We start from the raw sequence: 15,871 nt of genomic DNA, 5'->3' as shown, positions 1-15,871 counted from the left end.
TTCATTCTCTTGGTATCTTTATTTGAAATGCAAGAATGTAAGTTTAGATGCCGTCCCATTTTTGGTGAACAACCTGGGTTGTCCTTGCTGATTGGTGGATAAATTCATTCACCAATAAAAGAGTTCTATCCAGAGTTCTGAACCCCAAAAAAAGCTTAGATGCCTTCTATTTCAAATAAAGATAGCAAGAGAACGAAGAAAAATTAATAGGAGTAAATTAGAAAGTTGCTTAAAATTGCATGCTCTATCCCAGTGTTTTTCAACCAGTGTGCCGTGGCACACTAGTGTGCCGTGAGAGGTCCTCAGGTGTGCCACGGCAGACTGACAACAGTGTGACATATTTTTTAAACTTTGCTTGTTTTTTACTCCCAGTGCAGGGGTAGTTTGTAGGAGGCATGGCATAACAGCACAATACATACAGTATGTGTGTGTTTGTGTGTATATATATATATATATGCTGTATTAGGCTACAATGTGTGATTATTTTAAAATTTTGGGATGGTGGTGTGCCACAGGATTTTTTAATGTAAAAAAGTGTGCCACAGCAAAAAAAAGGTTAAAAATCACTGCTCTATCCGAATCATGAAAGAAAATAATTGGGTTCAGTGTCCCTTTAAGCAGTCTATGGCAGCAGTGTTTGACATAAAGTGAGGTTATACATCACTGCTTCAAAATGGCTAAAGATACACATGCATCCGCCTGAGCTAACCTAGGATTACTCTTTAACAAAGGATACTAGGAAAACTAAGCAAAACTGATAACAGAAGTTAATTGGAAAATGTCATGCGCTATCCAATCCATTTAAGTTTAATTTTTACTTTACTGTCCCTTTAATTTGAAGATGCTTTAGTACCTCTCATCTTGTAAGTATTCCCCAATGACCCCTCCCCCTTCTGTCTGCTCATATCTTTTCCTATTATTACTTCATCAATTCATTCTGGTACCATCCATGTACTGTGCTATTCCACAGACTTTACTTTGTTAAACTTACTTTTAGGGTTTCAAATGCTCCCTTAAAGGGACACTGAACCCATTTTTTTTTTCTTTCATGATTCAGATAGAGTATGCAACTTTCTAATTTACTCCAAATAATATTTAAAAAAAAAAAATCTCTTGCTATCTTTATTTAAAAAGCAGAAATGTAATGCATAGGAGCCGGCCCATTTTTGGTCGAGAACCTGGGTTATGCTTGCTTATTGGTGGCTAAAAGTCAGCCACCAATAAGTAGGCGTTATCCATGGTGCTGAACCTAAAATGGGCTGGCTGCTAATATTTACATTCCTGCTTTTTAAATAAAGATAGCAAGAGAATGAAGAAAACATTTAATAGGAGTAAATTAGAAAGTTGCTTAAAATATCATGCTCTATCTGAATCTTCAAGAAAGAAAAAATGTGTGTTTAGTAGCCATTTAACATTTCATTATTCCGACAAGCAAACAACCTATATTAACATAATTCTGTAGATTTTTAATCCAATTTTGTTAAAAAATTAAATCTTAAAATTGCCATTTAAGCAAGTCTAAAGTTAGTTTCAAAAAGGCTGAAGGTAACTGTTCCCTCACTGGCCTTCAAATGCATATTTCCATACATTATTATTGTAGTGACTGCATATATGTAGCCAATCCAAAGCTAATACTGGAATAATTCATGAGAGCTGATAGCTGTCACATGATACGGGGGTAGCGACAAATTGAAGTAAATGTTTAAATTTATCAGAAAAAAAAAATACTGCTCATTACAAATTCAGTGTTATTACATTTTTTTTTTATTATGTACTTATTGGGTATGCAAGTCTACTGTATTTAAAGGGACATTAAACATCAAGATATTAAAGGGACAGTTTACTCAAAAATGTTCTTCCCTTTACCTGCTGGAGTATATTAAATTGTTTATAAGTATTTCCTTTACCCTTATATTGGCATTTGAAATAGTCGATTTAGCCTGTGGTATCCCCAACCATCATGAAAGTTTAGTTAACACAGCCAGTAGAAGAAATTACACTCCCAGTGGTCTATAGAGGAGATGGTAATTAAATGCTAATTTTCCATTGTTCTCTCTAAGTATTGGTGGTTTGTTTATGGACAGATATAAGATAAAGAAGCAGGTGTATGCACACAATCTGATAAAGTAATGAGATCTATTATACCTACAAGCTCAACCCATTTTATTAGGTTGTGGCTTCAAAACACAAAATCAGCTAATTCATATACACAAATAAGCCTTAAAAAAGCAAATCTCATACATTTTATACTCTGCAGCTGGTAAAAAAAGTAATTGGAAACACATTAAGAGGAAAAACAAATTTTATTGTATACTGTCCCTTTAATTACATGTAATAAAACAACTTTGCAGACACAGCTGTATTCCAGTGTCATTGGTTGCACACTCTGGTAAGTCATTTATAACCATTCCTAATTGGCCTCAGTGTAACCCAAGTTACAAATTGGTGGCGCCCATTGCTTAAAGGATATTACGTTACCCTTGTTTTTTTCAATATTTAAACTAATATTTTTTAAAAAAATATAAAATGTACAATTTTTTCTCATACTATTTTTTGCTCTGAATACATCATTCAGGCAATTATTTAGTGTTTAACCCTTTCCCGTCACAGCTCATTTGTCTACAAATAAGTGAACATTGACGCTAGGTACGCCCTCCAACCCACAATCCCAGTCCCAATTTGCTTCATTCTCATGTTATTCTTTGTTGTATGTTTGGTAGGTTTAGACTGTCTAGCTGGTGGGGAATCTAGCACACCTGAAGTAAACTTTATCCCAAAGTTTAAAGAGTTATAGTTAGTTGTAGTAGGTGGCGCAAAACAAGTTGCTATTCCCAATGTGTCTTAATGTAAATATGTGTGATAATATGTGGGCTCAATATATGTTAATGTTTTGATGAGTCCTAATTTTATATTCTCTTTTGGAAAAAATGGATGTCGAAACTATTTAAGAAATAAATATGATCCTTTATTTGATTATGGTAAATTTACCCAATAGTAGTGATGCTAAAAGTACAGTTAAACAAAAATTATTACAATTCCTTCAAAGTTTAAAAAATGACACCGGTGTCTATGTATAAAAATGTACATAATATATAAAAAATAAATTAAATTAAAATAATAACGTTGAAATCTTATAATTTATACAGTTTTGGGTTTATCACAAGTTGTAATTTCTAACAGAATGTTTGTAGATACAATTTTATAGTGGATAAAACAATAGTTGCTGTATAGTTCATATAGGATACTTTGTTTCAAGTTCAGCTATGCAATTGAGTTTGAGATCTTATCTTAGGCAACTATATATCAAATGTAGAGGTATGTTGGAACGATTTTTATCACACTATAATATAAGTATACAAATTAGTACCTTGAAGTGTATCTGTTTGATATCACTTTTGTGAGATAATTGCGGTTAATTAAACGCCGCTATGCCAGTGTTTTGATTAAGTTTCAAGATCAAGCTGGTGGCAGTTCTATATGAGCTGCTGGCGGTTAAATAAATGCCGCTTTGGTTTCCTCCTATTAGGTGGGCTTATCTGTTTGCTGCGAGAAAATTCACTTTTATATAAGTGTTTCGGTAGTTGTCGTGGCCGCTCAGTTACCTTATCCTTTGTCTTCTCAAATCCTGTGCAGGTGTGCTCTTGTATCAACATGTCCAGCCGAAACATGTTGATACCAGAGCACACCTGCACAGGATTTGAGAAGACAAAGTGAATACCAGCTATACCCAGTTGAAATATTCAAGTTCCCACTGAGCGGCATATATTTAACCGCAAAGATCACATTGATAACTAGAAATCCTTTTTCTACTTATCCTACAAACTTTCTACTTATCCCAACAACCACATTTCAGCACCCAGATCGGTCACTGACCGACATCTAAGAAACCTGGGAACAACAGACCGGAAAGGCACGCAAAAATTCCACATCAGGAGGTTATCCAACAACCATACCATCGTGATCGGTCACTGACCGACAGACAAGCCACAGAATAGAAAAACCGGAGATACTTAAAAAACATCAGCAAACGGTTAGCACTTAACCGCAACGAAGATCCCACCAAGAAACCCTTAAGAGCGCGATCGGTCACTGACCGACAAAGGATAAGGTAACTGCGCGGCCACGACAACTACCGAAACACTTATATAAAAGTGAATTTTCTTGCAGCAAACAGATAAGCCCACCTAATAAGAGGAAACCAAAGCGGCATTTATTTAACCGCCAGCAGCTCATATAGAACTGCCACCAGCTTGATCTTGAAACTTAATCAAAACACTGGCATAGCGGCGTTTATTTAACCGCAATTATCTCACAAAAGTGATATCAAACAGATACACTTCAAGGTACTAATTTGTATACTTATATTATAGTGTGATAAAAATCGCACCAACATACCTCTACATTTGATATATAGTTGCCTAAGATAAGATCTCAATTGCATAGCTGAACTTGAAACAAAGTATCCTATATGAACTATACAGCAACTATTGTTTTATCCACTATAAAATTGTATCTACAAACATTCTGTTAGAAATTACAACTTGTGATAAACCCAAAACTGTATAAATTATAAGATTTCAACGTTATTATTTTAATTTATTTTTTATATATTATGTACATTTTTATACATAGACACCGGTGTCATTTTTTAAAATTTGAAGGAATTGTAATAATTTTTGTTTAACTGTACTTTTAGCATCACTACTATTGGGTAAATTTACCATAATCAAATAAAGGATCATATTTATTTCTTAAATAGTTTCGACATCCATTTTTTCCAAAAGAGAATATAAAATTAGGACTCATCAAAACATTAACATATATTGAGCCCACATATTATCACACATATTTACAGGAAGTAATGCTGCCATATAGTGCTCTTGCTAATGTATACCATTGTTGCAAAACTGCTGCCATATAGTGCTGCAGACATGTACACTTTCCTGCTTTTCAACGCAGTATAACAAGAGAACAAAGAAAATTTTATTTGATAAATTTGAATGTATATTTGTTGTGTATTTATTGCTGTATCTTTTGAACACCTGCATTGTGCGTTTGGAGATGTGTTACATTCTAAATATGAAGTGTCTGCACCAAGTGGAAAATGTTGAAACTTTATGTCTGCATTTATGGTCTATGTATGCTGCTTGCTTTGTGTTAGTAAATTAGAAAGTTGTTTAAATTTGTATGTTCTATCTGAAAAAATTAGGGTTGTATGTCCCTTTAAGAGTAGAACCCTTTTGCCATATAAAATATGTGGCTGTGTTCTGTAAATGTTGCATAATCATGATGCATATTATCATAGCTGGTAGAATATGTTGACACTTTAAAAATTAAAGAGGATGACGATGACACTAAAAATAAGGAGTGCTCTTATACCATCCCCTTCATTACTTAAAGGGCAACTAAACCCAAAATCTTTCTTTCATGATTCAGATAGAGAATAGAAATTTAAACAACATTACTATTTACTTCTATTATTTATTTTGCTTAATTTTTAAGATATCCTTAGTTGAAGAAAAGGCAATGCACATGGTGAGCCAATCACACAAGGCTTCTATGTGCAGCAACCAATCAGCAGCTGCTGAGCATATCTAGATATGCTTTTCAGCAAAGAATATCAAGAGAATAAAACAAATTAGATAATATAAGTAAATTTGAAAGATGTTTAAAATTGCATTCTCTTTCTAAATCATGAAAGAAAAAATGTGGGTGTCATGTCCCTTTAAAGCAGGGGTCAACAAATCTGTTTAAAATGTAGGCGCCAGTAAGAATATTTTGTAGCCAGACATACTTTTAGAAGCCAAACAGTGGTATCTGTATATAGATCTATGGTGAATAAATTATAAAGTTAGGAGCCAGAAATAAAATTCTAGGAGCAAGTGGCTCTTAGATTTGTCGAGCCCTGACTTAAAGAGACATTGTACACTAGATTTTTCTTTGCATAAATGTTTTGTAGATGATCCATTTATATAGCCCATCTGCTAGTGTTTGTAAAAATGTATAGTTTTGCTTATTTTTTAATAAAATTGTACTGAAATTCAGATTCTTAACCAATCCCTAAAGTTTTAGATGTATACGGATGTCTACAGATTCCTGCCGCTCCTGTTTGTATAACCTTTTCATATGCAGGGGAGAGGGGTGGAAGTGTCTGCTGTCCCCGTTTTCCCAGGCCCTTTCACTGGGTGTCATAACCAAACATCATCAACAGTGCTAAACAGGAGCTTCTAAGCAAGTATTAAAAGCTTTTATACTGCATTTTTAGATCAGTATCTGTGCATATTCTAATAGTAGTGTCTATTACATGTAGTTATATGAAAATTGGTGTATACTGTCCCTTTAAAGAAATTCACCTCCTTCGAATAAGACCCACTAAGATAAAGGGCCCAATGTATTAAATGCCGTTCAGCTGTCCGCACTCCGCTACATATGGGCAGCGGATCTGTTCGTCTGCTGGCCTGTATGCATCATTATACTCTGCTGAGTGTGTAATGTCTGACCAATCTCATGAGAGAAGGGAATGTCAATCACAGAGAGCGAGTGAGCTCTCAGTGATCTCTTTGCCACGTAAGAGGTGGCTAAAGAGTGTAAGAAGGAGCGGCCTTATGACCGCTGCTTCTTACACTGTGGGAAGCATGCGTGTATATGCAAACTTGCCCCCAAATGCCTCCAGAGCAGCTTATGCTGTTTAATACATGAAGCCCTTAGGTGTGACCATAGTGGTAAATATTAGACAGCAAAGAGCACCTCTCTAAATAAATGGGGGGGGGGGAGACACCATATTGGGAGAGCAGATTACTCTTCACAACTTGTGACCTACTCTACAAGCAGGTAATAACCTTTAGTACTATATTTATTTTTCTTTTGCCTTTCAATAATACTTTGAGAAATAATAAAGTGTACAGGTGTTACATAATATGCAAAGAAAATTTAAAGAATGACATACAATTTAAACATGAAGATGATCAAATGTATTTTCAAATAATAAAGGGATGATTTCCAAGTGTTATTCTAAACAATCTCTCTAGTATTTATGCAGTATTCAATGGGATAAGGTTCTAAAGATCCTAAACTCTTCAACCCACCACCCTAGCGGGTAACAGCCCCCCCCCCCCACACACACATTAAAAAACACATACACACACTTAATATTATGGGGGTCTATTTTGCAGGCTAAGTTCTGACACTTCAAAAGCCTTCTTGTAAGATTCCCAGTAAAATGTAATATTGTAGAACATATCCGAGTCTAAAAAAAAAAAAGCTATGGTCTAAGGGCAAGATACTTTCCACTTGATCAATCAACATGTGGATAGCAGCGACTGTACATGATTTCCAATATTTGGCTATCAAGGTTTTGGCAACATTTAGGGTATATTACAAGTGTATCTTACATTTGCATTTGGTGGGCAAATTTAATAAAGGCAACAACCGGGGCTAGGGAAAAATCCTTACCCAGTAGGAGTTATAGAAAATTTCCTGTTTGGTTCCAAAAACAGCATAACTTTGGACAGCAACTGCATAGTATGCTATTACTGCATTAATGACAGTAACCCTCTGCTAGAAGGTTCAAAGGCACAGCGAGCCAAACATTTAAGATAAAACATTTATTAATAGGGACACTATAACCAAATGTTGAGTAGTACAAAAGAAAATAAAACCCAATTTGTCATTTTTCAAACAGAGTATTCGATTTTAAACAACTTTCCAATTTACTTCTATAATCATACTTGCTTCATTTTCTTGGCATCATTTGATGAAGGAGCAGCAATGCACTACTGGGAGGCGGGAGCTAGCTGAACACTAGATATGTGCATTTGGCAGTTTCTTTCAATGCCCAATGCAGTGGCCCTTTCTGCTCTTTTCTGAGCCAAAATTATTCTTGTGAAAGTGCAACACACTAAATCCAGATCCTAGTGTGTTGCACTTTCAAAAGAATAATTTTAACTCTGAAAAGAGACGAAAGCCGCAAGGGGACACTATATTCCGCATTCGGTAGTGAATGAAACTGTTGAATGCAGATATCTACTAAACACATCAGATAAGCCAATGACAACAGGCATAAAAGTGCAGTCACCAATCAACAGCTAGCTCACCGTAGTGCTATTCAACAAAGGATAACAAGAAACAAAGCAAATTAGATAAGAGACATACACTGGAAAGGTGTTTAAAATTGCATGCTCTATCTGAATCATGAAATAAATTTTGGTTTAATGTCCTTTTACAATTGAAGGTGCATATCTTTAAAGCGCTCAATAGAAAATATAACACGAACATCTCTACATAAAAAAGGAAGATATTTTACCTCCACGTTTCCTCAGCAGCCATATACCACTGTAAAGGGACTTTAAGCAGCCAGTCAGGATGCTTATCCTAGGACTTGCAGGAAATGTGCATCTGGCAAGTGCAGGCACCGTCAATGTATTGCTCTCCTCAGTTTAAGAATTTTTACTATAAAATCCCATGAGATTTTGGTAAAATCCAATGAGACCACAGTAAATCAAAGTGTGACCACAGTATTGATAATTCTGATTGGCTGTTTTTTTCACAATGCAGATGGTAGTAAAAGACTAGCTCTAGATCACTTACTCTGGTAAGCTGAAGATATTTGGAGGTAAAATATCCTTTTTTACACAGGGGTATTCATGTGATAATATCCCTTTAAATTTGTTTCATTAAAGGGACAGAAAGCAACAAGTGGAGCGGAGCACCGGGCTTGATAAAAAAAAATATAAATTTGTTATTCCAATAAAGTTAAAACAATACAAAAGAGGAAACACAGTGAAACCTGTAAAAGGGGAGTCAGCTAGTCCAGCTGATGTGTTTCGGCTTTACGCCGTTGTCAAGCTGGTCACAGGACAGTCTACTTGAAGTTTTATGGTTCAAAAAGATAGATAATCCCTTTATTACCCAATTCTCCAGTTTTGCATAACCAACAATGTGATTAATACAATTATTTCCTCTGTGATTACCTTGTATCTAAACATCTGCAGACTAGCCCTTATCTCAGTGCTTTTCACAGAATTGGATTTTAGCCAATCATTGACGGCTACTAAATAACTCCACGGGAGTGAGCACGTTATCTATAGAGCAAATATGAACTTGTGCTGCCAGAGCTGTGAAAACTGTCCAAATGCAGATATAAAAGGCGGCCTCTTCAAGGGCTTAGAAATTAGCATATGAGCCTACCTAGGTTTAGCTTTCAACAAAGAATACCAAAAGAACAAAGCAAATTTGATGATAAAAGTAAGTCGGAAAGTTGTTTAATATGACAGGCCCTGAATCATAAAAGTTTAATTTTGACTAGACTGTCCCTTTAACATGGTATCCTTTGTTGGAGAGAAAATCCAGACATGCTCATAGGAAATTGTCTTTATCACTAAATGGTAGCATTGTTTGCAATGGTATTTGATGCTCCTGAGCCTACCTAGGTTTACTCTTTAAAGGATAGGAAGATAAAGCAAAGTTGCTACTTTAAGTAGACTGCTTTTTTTTTTTTTTTAACTTGTATCTGAAAGTTTAATTTTGACTTTAATGTCCTTTTAAAGTTATGTTTTCTTTGCTACGTATAAGAGAGGGTATTTAAAATGTAATATATTTATTTTTTAAACAACTGTTCCTACAATTATAAGCTATCAGGACACAGAGGTACCTTAAAGGACATAAATGTGCAAAATAAATATAATTTAATATGTTAGAGAATTGTATTAATGTACAATTGCTTGCATATAACTATGTTTAACCCCTGAAGAGGGGTTAATCACATTGTTATAAGTAATGGTAAATCCAAGGGTATAAAAACGCTAGGATTTACCATCAATAAAAATCAAGTGGAGTTTTTTAAGCACACCCTTTCTGTGCCGTTGCACAGCACTAAACTCAGCGGCTCAGCCGCCCACAGCACATCGTTCTCTTTCAAGGAGGTGATGTTTGCATCTCTGAGCCAATAACCGTGCATGTCAACTGACAGGGTTCTGTATGCACGCACAGCTATTAGTTGAGAGGTTCAAGCTGCATCTCATTGGTAGAAGAGCAGTGTGCCGTGAGCGGCTGGAGCCGCAGAGTTTAGAGCTAGGGTGAGTTAAGCACCCTTTTTTTTTTTTTAAAAAAACATCTCATCACTTAAACTCCACTTGATATTTAGCAATGGTAAATACCAGCGTTTTTGTAAAACGCTTGGATTTACCATCACTTTAAAATCAGCTCCAGAGAAGCAGTAAATTACTGGAACCTAGTTGAACACATCTCGTGAGCCAATGACAAGAGGTGTATGTGTGTAGTCTTTTTCAAATAAAGATAGCAAGAGAACGAATAAAATTTGATAATAGGAGTAAATTAGAAAGTTGCATTCTCTATCTGAATCAAGAAAGAAAAAATGTGGGTTCAGTGTCCCTTTAAGATATCCTGAAAATCTGGTCTATTAGTAGTTCCTGTCAACTGGAGCTGGGAAACACTGCTTTAATTTCTGTACTATAAGAAAAATGTTAACATTAAATATCACACTTGTGGGTTTTGGCATTTTCTACTAAAAGATAAGTTTTTTTGGGGCGCGGGGGGGATGGTTAAAGTGCATGGCACGCTTTAAAAAAAAAAAAAAAAAAACATGATTTCTGTGAGCAACTCTCAGAAATAAAGTAATGAATGCCACAATATTTGACCTAGGTTTTCCCTTATCTAATCTAATGAGGACAATTATGGATAAGCAGGTAATAAAGTGTCCAAACACAGAACAGTGCAAACAATGAATGTGTGGGATATGACAAAAGTCACTAACAGGTTGCACCGTTCAGTGTTTGGAAACTTTATTACCTGTTTAATATATGTCCATAACTATCCTCAGCAAAAGAGATAGCACAGAAGAAAATGAGGTTTCATTATAGTGACTAATTATAGTTCAGTGTTTGGAAACTTTATTACCTGTTTAATATATGTCCATAACTATCCTCAGCAAAAGAAATAGCACAGAAGAAAATGAGGTTTCATTATAGTGACTAATTACTTTATAGAAACTAGGGGAAAGGGGGACCACATAAATCTAGTATATTGCAAACGTTTTCTTTACTACACATAATTTAACATTTTATATTACGATCTCAAACTATTTAAAGCCTTTTTAAAAGGAACAGTAAAATCTAAATAACTTTCATTATTCAAAGTGAAGTAAATTGGAAATTTTAAAACTGCATGCTCTAATTTGCTTTGTTCTTTTAGTATAATTTGTTGAAAAGCATACCAAGGTAGGCTCAGGCGTAGCAATGCACTACGGGGAGCTAGCTGCTGATTGGTTGCTGCACCTATATGTCTTGTTATTGGCTCACCAGATGTGTTCACTAGCTCCCAGTAGCACAGTGCTGCTTTTTCAACAAATTATACTAAGAATTAAGCAAATTTAACAATAGAAGTCAATTGGAAAGCTGTATGCTCTATCTTAATTGCGAAATTACAATTTTGTGTTTCATGTCCCTTTAAACCCTATTTCCAATAAAAAAAGCATACTTTAATTGTGCCCTCATGTATAATTACTAAGAATCTGCAAAAAAAAAAAAAAAAATTTATATATATATATATATATATATATATATATATATATATATATATATATTCTTGAGACTATGGCTCCAAGTTCTCTAGGACAGTGATTTTTAACCTTTTTTTGCCGTGGCACACTTTTTTACATTAAAAAATCCTGTGGCACACCACCATCCCAAAATTTAAAAAAAATCACACATTGTAGCCTAATACAGCATATATATATACACATACACACAAACACACACATACTGTATGTATTGTGCTGTTATGCCATGCCTCCTACAAACTACCCCTGCACTGGGAGTAAAAAACAAGCAACGTTTAAAAAATATGTCACACTGTTGTCAGTCTGCCGTGGCACACTTGAGGATCTCTCACGGCACACTAGTGTGCCACGGCACACTGGTTGAAAAACACTGCTCTAGGATTTATTGCGGCACGAAAAGAGTAAACACAAATTGTCACTATAGATAAAAGATGCACAGGTCTTTGACAGCTCCATATGTATCGATAGTCTCAGGAGCAGCAATGCTAGGAGTTAGCTGGTGATTGGTGGCTACAAACAAATATACATCTTGTCATTTGCTTGTGAGATGTGTTCAGTTAGGTCCCAGTGATGCATTGCTGCTCTGAAGCTTAATAACCCCTTTGCAGGGGTTTAAAGTTATATGCAACAAAAAGTACCATAATAAAATGCTAGAACACCAAGCATTTTTTGTTTGCACTTTTAGATTTACTTTAAAGCTGCAGAATCTGTTGGCGTTCTACAAATAACATAATTTAAGAGAAGCTATACAGATGCCGCTTACCTTTTCAAGACACTTTGCAAAGTGTGTAAAAGCTGCTTTAGCCTTTTATTTCAAAAGCAAAATCAGCACCATGTACAAGGCTGTAACCATGTTAGTGTTTTACTGTGGTGCTGACTGATAGTAACGTTCTGTGCAGTATTCTTACCAACAAGTGCCCAGGTAAACTCCAAAACAGGGATATGCACTTGTTGCCGAGTCTGGTGTTGGAAAAAAATTAAAAAAGGCTAAAGTAGCAAATTTTCCCCAGTGATGCTTAGCAGCATCTGCCACACAACTGTTTTAAAGGGGCACCAAAATCCAAATTAAACTTTTATTATTCAGATAGAGCATGCAGTTTTAAGAGGCTTTCCAATTTACTTCCATTATCAATTGTGCAGTCTTTTTGATTGCACACTGAGATATCAGCTATTGCTTAGCATCTGCAAAAGGTCAGTGAATATGTATAGAAGTCTGTGATTGGCTGATCACTCATAATACAAGGGGCTGGCAAATTAAAAGTACATTTTTAAAATGATTACGAATTTGTATCCGAAACGCGTAAGCCTGACAGTGCTACGCTCTAAAGTAAATGTGTGACCGAGGGTTGCTGTACCCCATTTTTACCTTGTTGGAAATGAAAAAGCATTGAAGTTTTTTTTATCTTCAAAACAGACGCATACCTTTTTCTTCTATTTCCATTTTTAAAATGTACAGAAAAAAAAAAAAAAAAAAAAAAAGATTGCTTATTTAGAATTCAAAGAAAGTGCTATGGAATTATTTTTTATTTATGCATTTGTTGATTATGCAATAGTACTCTATTTCATGGTTCTTTAACTTTGTAAGTCCAGGACATGTTTTTATTGCTCTAAGACAACATTTAAATTCACTTCGCACTGATGCTGTAAGTGAGATCCAAGTGATCAGCTCTATACATTCCAACTAAAAAATAGTTATAATCCCACTTACAGTATCAGATAATTGGACAGTGACAGTTTCACTCACCAATAAGTAGGACACAGTGTATTCTTTATTAAAAATGCATTCATTTTATTAATACATATTTAAAATGGTTAGTACAAGTCTTTAGAAGTACACTAGCCTGCATATACCCCCCATACACCATAGTTATACAAGATACTTTTATAGGCATTATGAAACTTTTGGTTAAGCTATCCTTGAGAAAGACTAGAAGAGCTCTTAGAATATGCTTGGGCAAAGTAAAAATGTAAATGAAGGGTTTATTATAAGTATTGTTTTAAAGTTTGTGTGTTTTTCTCATTTTCAAGCTACTGATCAAGGATGATACAAATCAGTATTTGTAAATAAGAAGTGTTTGATGGGAAACTACCTGATAAGACTAAATTCACAACATTTCTTATAGTTTTCTACAAAGACACATTGAGTTATTAAATAAAGTTCTGTAGCCATCTACAAGCTTGAAATATTAAACACAATGAGTAAAGAATAAGTGCAAGCCTGACAAAGGTGTAATCAACCTAAAAAAAATAAATCATTATTTGCAGTTAAACTACATAATTGTGCTTGTATGCAATATAATCTCAACTGCAAATGTACATGCCTGCTGATTTCCAGCATTTAATCCAATCAAGATATGACCAAATTTTGATCAGCATGATTACTAGTAGCTGTTCTCATTATAGATCATTTATCTATTAACCATTTCACTACAAAATTACCAATAGAGGGTTCTTGTATAAGATTGTGGATTTCACAAGCACCCTGCATAAAATACCAAGATATTTTACAGAAAGGTTTAAGAAATCCCACGAACCATGACATTTGTAATTTTACATCAGGCTACTAAAACTATCATTCATATCTATATAAAAAAAAGTCACTGCCTTGTTCCAAAAATGCATTACTCTCCAACATTCATGCAGTGAAATAATCATATTAATAATGGACAGAACTTATAAAGAGGTAATGTCAATGAACCAAAAGTTGCCACCACAAAATTATAAAAAGCAAAAGCACTGCACCATCTCTATACTTATATATGGTTGGCATCCCAAGCTGGCATTTACCTGCAGGGACACCTCGCTGGGGAGCTGGGCGGCCCTAAATAACTCCAGCACCCTTCCATTAGAGGCCACTTTCTTGGTGCTTTCAGTGTCACAGTAAACAAAGAGGTCCGAATAGTATTTCTGCTCAGCCTCACTCAACGATAGTCCTTCCATACTAGACATGGAGGCGGCTGCACTGTCCTAAAAGTCTACAAAAATCCAAATAGATCCCCAACAAATGAGGAGTTGTAAAACTTAAGAGTCTCTGGACAATTCAACTTGCATAGAAAAGCTGAAAGTAGACCATATGGATGAGAAACAAATGTTTTTATCCTAAAGAAGAGTGATGGATGCTGGGCATCATAAGTCAAGATACACAGATATGCGCTGAAGGACTTTAATGATAGAATGCAATCAATTGCGCCACTCAAGAGAGGATATAGATGAACTTGATAGTCGCACACGTGTTTCTGCAAGGGGGTGTGGGAGCAGCTGGTGAATTAATTAGTGATTTACTAAAAACGCCCCCCAACTCTCACTAAATGTAGCCGCTTTTTGCGCTATAACTTTCTTCACCGGGATGCGGTTGTTCACCTTTCCACACAAGCACTACTTCAATATGACAGCGATTAACTCTGCAAGTGGTGTCACTCTGAGGCGCGTGCAGGACTGGTCCTTTCTCAGGTGCAAAAGACGTGAGTGAGGGAAGGGTCAGGTCGCGTTCACAGAGCCCCCCCGCGGGTCCGTCATCCGTGGACAGTTAGTGACAGACGTTTGGATGCTCTAAATGTTGTTGCAAAAGAATCAGTCAGAAAATGAAACAATCCCCCGCGCCCGCCGCTAAAGTAATCCCTCTCTTTAGGTTTCCTTCCTCCCAACAGGCTGTTACAGCTGCTTTCCCCTGAGCTCAGGGCAGAGCCATACACTGCTTCCCTACTGCGCCCCCGGGGTGACGTAGTCACATACACAAGTCTGAAAAAAACAGACGTAAACTAGAGAGCCGGATGTTCACTGGGACACTCTTCAGGCACCGCTGTGAAACAGTTGAAAAAAGGAACTTTGAGAGCAGCAGCATCTAGTGGTAGGAGGACATTAAGTGTGGTTAGATAAAAGTCTGATGAACTATCATTATTTATTTTGCTGACAACTATTCTCGTCAATTCTGGAAATTGGGTGCTTTAAAATTGCTGTTAAAAGTCGAAGTGCAGACTCAATATATTCATTTGGTGCACACACTAGTGACCCATTTATAACTGTCCCTATTTGGCCTCTGCAGAAAAGGAAACCTAGGTAACTTATAACACGTACATAACATGGATCATATGAAACCCCAGCATTTTCTCTTGTGATTCAGACAGAACTTACCATATGATATTTGCATCTTCAGAACTTACCATATCAAATGTGTTATTCTTTATTGAATAGTTACCTTGGTGAGGTGTCTGAATCACTACATTGATAACATTTTTGCAAAATTGCCATATAGACTATATGATATAGTGCTCCAGAAATGGGCCAGCCCCTAAGCAT

The 15,871-nt window shown here is 35.7% G+C and overlaps 1 protein-coding gene across 1 annotated transcript in view; it reads right to left on the bottom strand.

Annotated features, from left to right (window-relative positions):
- The window catches only part of REPS1 (RALBP1 associated Eps domain containing 1), a 704,997-nt gene extending 689,694 nt beyond the window's left edge, over window positions 1–15,303 (bottom strand). The window contains 1 exon segment of the mRNA XM_053710662.1: window positions 14,363–15,303. Coding sequence (XP_053566637.1) covers window positions 14,363–14,524 — 162 coding nt within the window. The 5' untranslated portion in view covers window positions 14,525–15,303.
- Window positions 15,304–15,871: the final 568 nt, after the last annotated feature.

This window comes from Bombina bombina, chromosome 4, assembly GCF_027579735.1.
Source record: "Bombina bombina isolate aBomBom1 chromosome 4, aBomBom1.pri, whole genome shotgun sequence".
NCBI lineage: Eukaryota > Metazoa > Chordata > Amphibia > Anura > Bombinatoridae > Bombina > Bombina bombina.
The sequence above is the reverse complement of the archived record's forward strand: the minus strand, read 5'-3'. Positions and strand labels throughout refer to the sequence as shown.